Consider the following 6,935-nt stretch of genomic DNA (forward strand, 5'->3'; position numbering starts at 1 on the left):
GGAACATTCGTTTTTAAGAAGACAAAGAGAAGAAAGAAGAAGTTTTAAAGCATGGAGAGAATGATTTTCCACAAAGTCCTAGAAGTATGAGCCACATACACCAAAGCGCTTTGATGGAATGTTGTCAAGATCATAAATTGAGTGAACATGTACAATTATTAAGTTACCAGCAAAGACTAATTCATTTAGGTAAAGTTACTATACTTGAGAACTTGAGGAATCGAAGACCAAAAGCTTTTTCTAAGAAAGTCAATCTTATCAATTTTCCAAGATTAAGGGGAAACTGAGACAAGAAACCTCAGGGGAACATACCGTGTTCATTAGGGCAAACATTTTTTTCCATACAACATATCCTGGGGGTTCTAACATGTAAACACTTAAAGTAGTAAAGCAGTAGATACGTAGTAAAGAAGTAGACATGTAGTGATGGAACTGAAACAATCACTTTGGTAGCTAGCTAGTGCTAAGAACAAGTTGGTCAAAACAGGGCCGAATCAGAGATTTCGGGAAAAAATTTGGAGGCCAAAGCCAATGTTTCATCTAGCAGTGCCCAAATCTGGCCATGGGTCAAAATTTAACCATCAGCATATGCACCCTTTTCAGAAAATGTAATCAGAGTGAAACCAGTACTAGATGTCGTCTCCCCAGCTTTGTCTTTGTAGTTATTTCTTATCAACTTTGAGATGGAAACTACTGTTTCACTGCGAGGTGCAGGCATGTGCGTATTTCCAGTTTCTTGATTTAGCATGTGCAACTAGAGACCAGAACAGCTTCAGTTTATACCTGAAACCTCTTTCTTTCTTTTAATGTTTGCTGTTTTCAAATTAGCTTCCTTGCCAATCTTGGCGGTTCATTATTGGCGTATTCTTCTAATTACTAGTGCAGGTTTGAAGCCTTTCAAATAATTGTTTAATGATTTACTTCGCAAGCTTTCTCTCTTCTTGAAGGAGTTTCGTTGATGTATTGGTATTCACAATCTATCAATACCATAAAAGTCTATAACCATGATTGTTTGTATTCTCTTTGTAACCCCCACATGTATCTTTGTGAATATACCAAATTGCTAGTAGTAGCAAATCTATGTTTATAATTCTAGAAGATTGAAACCGCAGAATCAATCAAGAACCAGAAGAAACAGATAGGTATTATCATCATCAAAACTAACAAGAGATGGGTTTCATCAGTCAAGGTTTACATTATTGAAAAGTCTCATAAAAAACATGCTTATAATTAGAAAAAAAAAAAAGAGAGAAATAAACATGATGATAACATGATATTAAATAAGCTTAGAAGTGATGAAAAGGAACCTAACCTCGGGAGATATAGATTCAACTTTAACCGCTCGAGTTAACAGAGTTCCAGAGCTGGACCCACTTGACCATAGCATCAGCAGCTTGAGTGAAGGCAGGATCATCCGAACCCAACTGCTCTTTCACCGCTTTAGCAAGCTCAACCACACAATCTTCAACATTAACCGCACTCTCAGGCAACTTCAAAGCCTCGAAAAACGGAACACTCTTCTCCATCAGCTTCATCCCTTCCCACTTCTTCCTCAAACTCTCCACAGCATCTCCCCTCTCGTTCCTCCACACATAAGGCAGCCCGGTTTTCACACCGTACCCCAAATGATCAGAGATGTGTTTCAAACACATCCCACACCAAACATCCTCAAGCGTTTCCCACCTCACTTTCCCTTCACCAGCGATTCTAAGGGCAGGCACCAAAGCTGGTCCCACCAGCTCACGGTTAAAGGCAATGTTGATCCCGCTTATGGGCAACATAGCCTTCAAGGGAACGGTCATAACCGCGTCAACGTAGGAAGTGTTCCTCTGCTCTGTCTTGAGAGCTTGCGTTGGAGCGTCAAGATCAGCTAAGTTAAGCCAAAGTCCACAGGAGGCAGCACAAGGGACACCGCTCCTAAGGCTAAACGGGTATCCACGCACGAAATCAGCTCCCTCACAGTAAGGATCGTAGAGGGTGTTGAAGAAGAGAGGCGTGGCGGGGTTCTCAAGGTTGGTCACGTGCTGAGAGACAGCATCCACTAGAACTCCCTTGGGATCTTTGGCAGGGACACAGTCGTCATCGATGGAGACGATGTACTTCTTTTTGGATACGAGGTAACCGAAGTATCTGCAGGAATAGCCTGAGAACATGGCGGAATTGGCTGCTCCCACGACTTTCTCAATGTCGGGCTTGGAGTAGACGTCAACGTCAAAGCCTTCTGGTATGTTGAGGTCATCCTTGAGCTCAGGGTCTTTGACGATGATGAGATGGAAACCGGAGAAAAAGGGTTTCCAGCTGTTGAGGAACTGGGTTAGGTCAGCGTTGAGAGCTCCGATGACAATGTCAACCTCGTTCTTGTTTATCTCAGCAGACGACATGTTTGAATATCAACAATCTAAGGCCTCAAGTAGCAAAGTTCCACGGTAATTTTCTGCAGGTACACATCAAAAGTTTAACCTTTTTTCAGGAAACTAGCAAATAGCATTAAAAAGTTAAAAACTTTGCATCAGCAAACTAGAAAACAGAAGTATAAAGTGGTATGTACCAACATTAACAGGGCTAAAGATTAGATTTTTAGATCAGATAACTTATCAGTGATTACAAGACAAATAGAATCTGATCCAAACACACGATCCACATAGCCTGGAAACCTAATAAAGATCTACTCCTCCTCACTCAACTCAGGATCGCATTAATATTACGGTAAACGATCGATTGGGATAAAAAAAGTGGAGCATAGTAATTGAAATCAACTAGGAATAATCTAATCTATAAGCATTTATTCAATTTAGGAATCGAGCGATACCCAGAAAGAGTAAATCAGATCAAACAAAGCAATACCCACAAGTTATATAATGAATCGACGAGAAAAGTAAATGAAGAGACGATAAAAAGGTTTCGTTTTTGAGAGATGGACCTGGCTCGAGCTTTGGAGAGAATGCAGCAGATCCGAGCTTTTCGTCTTTAGAGGGATGAACACGAGCTTTGTGTATGTAATGGATTGGATTTATCACGTTTCTGTAGAATTGGTCTAAAAACGTCTCGCGCATTTGCTGCTGCTGCGTCCCGCAATTCCCTCTTCGATCGTGCGTGTGCGTGTGCGTGTGCGTGTGCGTGTGCGTGTCGTAACGTTAAAGGACTCCATTTTTAATTAATCCTCAAACCAAAACCGAATCGAACCGAATGGTCTGTCTGATTTGGAATTGGTTTTATTTGATTTAACTAGGTTTTGGGTTTGGTTTGAACCGGGACTGAAGTAATCGACCAAACCTCAACATCATACTATTCTTTTTATGTTGGAATGTGAGACTGATGCAGTTATTGGTTTTGTTGAAATACTAATCCTAACAAAACTCAATTTCAGTTTACCGACTCCTAACCAAAATCCACATGAAATTCAAGAACCGGATCATTAGTTAAACTCAAAAAGTCAAAACACGTACCGAACCTCAATACCAAACCTATCCTAACAAAATCCAGGGTCTAGTTTATTCTTTCAGCTGCTTGTAAACCAAAGCCAGATCATGATCAAGAACCGGATCCATTAACAAAAGTATTTCGAGAATTAATATACTCAAAAGTCAACACCCTTATCTAACCTCAATACCAACCCTATCCACAACAATAATTCGACTTTGAGATTCCATCTGAAAGTCTAAACCAAATCTATTATTATACTCAAAACCCGGTTAGGGCTGTGAAACATCAACTCTTTTATTATTTCCATTAAAGACAAGTCTCTAAAACAAACAAGTCGGAACTTAAAAACATTACAAAGTTACATTTCAAAAACAAACAAGGAAAAACAAAAGGTGGTGGTGGTGTCAATCAAATGGGCTGTGTGCACTTCTTCTGAGAATGACCAAGCAAATGACACCTCCCACACTGCACAATCCTCTTCGGTCTCTTCAAATTCTCAACTCTAACCACTTTCTTCTTCGGCCTCCCCGGCGGCCTCCTCGTCTTCGGCGGCCGTATCCTCATCAACCCTCCTTCTCCTCCCTCCTCCTTCCACATCCTCCTATCCGCCACCTCCTTAATCACCCCCGAGTACGTCTGCTGGTAACTCGACACCGTGAAACACGGCTCCGCAAACATATGCACGTTCTGACCGCACGAGATCAGCGCCGCGGCCGCGTGAGCGCACGGCAATCCGTACAGCTCCCAGCGTCTGCAAGAGCACACACGTGTCCTTATGTCAACTATATTAGTTCTCTCCGTCGAGACTATCTCAAACTCCACCTCGTTTGCTCTCAACACTTGGTAACACCTCGCGTCCGACACAGCTTCCGTAACCCGTCTCTCAGCGGAAGGCACGAGTATAGAGTTCCATCTCATGCTCATGTCCCGGCGCGCTTCGAACCAGGAAGATATCTGATGACGGATATGCTCCATCATCTGCGTGATTGGGAGCTCATGGCACTCCAACGCCCAGTTGTACAACACCTCAGTGATCCCTAACCCGAAGTGTCCGTATCTCACGCCTTGGAAGTACGCAACGGCCCAGAGGTGAGGAGGGAAGAGCTCGAACCAGCAAGGCACGTCTTGAGAGATCTCATTCATCTCCGCTATCTTCCCCTCGAACTCCGCGGCCGTGAGCGCGTAGACCGCGCTCCAGAAGATGTTAACGAGCTTCGTGTTCTTAAACGTGTCCCTGAAGCTCTCGCTCACGTAGCGGAGGCAGAACCCGTGGAAGGCCGTGGGGAAATGCGTCTCCACGGCCTCCACGACTCCGCTCTGCCTCTCGGAGAGTATCGTCAGCCTCGGTATTGCGTCCGTATTCATCCCGAGAAGCTTCCTCACCTCTGACAAAAACCAAGACCAATTCTCACCGCTTTCGTTGTCCACAACCGCAATCGCCAGCGGGAACAAACCGTCGTCCGCGTCCACGGCCGCCGCGCAGAGTATCGCTCCCAAGTACTTCCCTTTGAGGTGCGCTCTATCCAGCTCCAGAAGAGGCCTAAAAGAGCTGAAGAACCCGGAGATACACGCCCGGTACGCGATAAACAGCCTCTGGAAACAACTCTCAGGCCCGGAAGCAGTCGCGAACGCCACGCTCCCGGGATTAGACACCTTGATCTGCTCGCAATACGCGGGCAGAAACCGATAGCCTTCCTCGTAAGTGCCGTGAAGCGCAGCCATACTCCTCTCTTTCCCGCGCCACGCCTGCATATAAGAGACCGCGACTCCATGCTCGTCCCTTATGTCCTGCAGTATCTCTTTCGGTTTATACTGAGGGTTGTCTCTGATCCGCGCCTCCACCGATCTAGCGACCCACCCGACGGAAGCCTGCTGGTGGTGGAGGTCGCGGACGCCGTCACACGTGTGCTCGGCGTTCAGCGTTCTCACGGTGAACGTGGAGACGCCGGGGCATTTGGCGGCGTGGATGCGCCAGGGGCAGCCTTCTTTGGAGCATTTGGCGATGAATCTGCTGCGGTCTGATTTGACGATGCGGAGATCGAAGTGGAGAGCGATCGCTAAGTCTTTTAGAGTTCTCCTGCAGGTTTCCACGTCGGGGAACTCTCTGCCGACAGCTAGAGGATGATGATGATGATGCTCTGCTGTTGCCAAAATATCGTCGGAGTCTAGAGTGATTAAAGCTCCTTCCGCCATTATGCATTGCATCTGTCGTCAATGCAAAACACTTATCATCATTACCTACTAGGAAGAGACATAAACAGTCAAAAGAGTAACGGAACACACGAAACCCTAATTTCCAAGCTCAATTGAAACCAAAAGGAGCAACCTTTATGAAATCTAAAGAGACCCATTTAGAGAATCAACAAAATTACATAGATTCCAGACGGAGAAATGAGAGGATTGATTAAAGCTAAAATCACCTTTTTTCCAGAAATTGGATTAACTAATGGGGGATGATGGGATCTTCGATCCGGATTTGTTTGGAAGTTTCGGAGCTGGTTAACAAACTCCGCGAGGCTTTTAAGCGACCATGATTTGAAGCATCTAGGTTTTATTTTTTCAGGGTGGAGGAATTTCAGACGGCGACACGAGAGAAATGAAACAAAGGGGAGAGAGAGAGAGAGATGGGGGAAAGTGGAAGGTTAAACTTAAAAGATTCTGACACGTGTCATGTTTCAAATGGTGTAAATGTTACATTAATTTTTTCCTTGTAGTAAGGATAATCAGGTTCGATTGTTCCAATACAAAATTAATTTTTTTTTAAATGATGATCTGGTTCGTTGACAAATAAAAAAGGATAAATGATGTTTCAAACTATTTCGAAACACAACTCTTAAGACAGTACTGTCTTTTACTAAAAGTCTAAAACGTAACATAAACAAATGCATTTTGGTAAACAAAAGGAGGTATTTGGAAAGTTTAGTGGAAAGTTTGGGCTTCACCAATCTGAAAACGGTGGAGCCAATTGGAATAGGAGGAGGACTGGCAGTGTTCTGGAAGGAGGCTTGCCGTGTGGAAGTACTGCAAGCACACAGAAGAGTCATCGATATGAAGATACACTGGCAAGACAAGATTTTCTTCCTCTCTTGTATCTATGGTGAGCGAGTAAAAGGGAAGAGAAACGAGGTATGGGAAAGGCTCACCCGCATAGGTACCAAAAGGAAAGGGCCTTGGATAATGACTGGCGACTTTAATGAAATGATTGATCCCTCAGAGAAGTTAGGAGGCGCTGCAAGAGACATTGATGAAGGGAAAGAGTTTAGACAGATGCTGCATGCAAACGGGCTCTGGAACATTAAACATTTCGGGTATCAGTTCTCATGGGCAGGTACCAGAAATAACGAAAACGTGCAGTGTAGACTCGACAGAACAGTAGCCAATCAAGAATGGCTTGACATGTTCCCTCAAGCATCAGCAACATATCTGCAAAAAGTCTGCTCTGATCATAGCCCGATTCTCACAACCCTAGTCGACCAGATCCGTAACAGACGCGCTTGCTTCAAGTATGATCA

General features: G+C 44.3%; 2 protein-coding genes across 3 annotated transcripts; both read right to left on the reverse strand.

Moving 5' to 3' along the window:
- Nucleotides 1-1,123: 1,123 nt before the first annotated feature.
- On the reverse strand, nucleotides 1,124-3,112 carry LOC106319307 (probable UDP-arabinopyranose mutase 5). Its single transcript, XM_013757589.1, has 2 exons — nucleotides 2,921-3,112; nucleotides 1,124-2,434 (listed from the first exon to the last, which is right to left on the reverse strand). Exon 2 carries the CDS (start codon nucleotides 2,379-2,381, stop codon nucleotides 1,335-1,337), a length of 1,047 nt encoding a protein of 348 aa, XP_013613043.1. The 5' UTR covers nucleotides 2,382-2,434; nucleotides 2,921-3,112; the 3' UTR covers nucleotides 1,124-1,334.
- A 580-nt stretch (nucleotides 3,113-3,692) lies between these two features.
- LOC106319080 lies at nucleotides 3,693-6,060 on the reverse strand. Of its 2 annotated transcripts, none has more exons than XM_013757302.1 (2): nucleotides 5,844-6,060; nucleotides 3,693-5,661 (listed from the first exon to the last, which is right to left on the reverse strand). In XM_013757302.1, the coding sequence occupies exon 2, from the start codon at nucleotides 5,626-5,628 to the stop codon at nucleotides 3,832-3,834; it is 1,797 nt and encodes a 598-aa protein (XP_013612756.1). In that variant the 5' UTR covers nucleotides 5,629-5,661; nucleotides 5,844-6,060; the 3' UTR covers nucleotides 3,693-3,831. The 2 variants fall into 2 exon arrangements, with proteins under 2 accessions (XP_013612756.1, XP_013612755.1); XM_013757301.1 differs by having other exon boundaries at nucleotides 3,693-5,628; nucleotides 5,844-6,058.
- Between the last annotated feature and the right edge of the window lie 875 nt (nucleotides 6,061-6,935).

The sequence above is a fragment of the Brassica oleracea genome, chromosome C9, assembly GCF_000695525.1.
Source record: "Brassica oleracea var. oleracea cultivar TO1000 chromosome C9, BOL, whole genome shotgun sequence".
In the NCBI taxonomy this organism is placed as follows: domain Eukaryota; kingdom Viridiplantae; phylum Streptophyta; class Magnoliopsida; order Brassicales; family Brassicaceae; genus Brassica; species Brassica oleracea.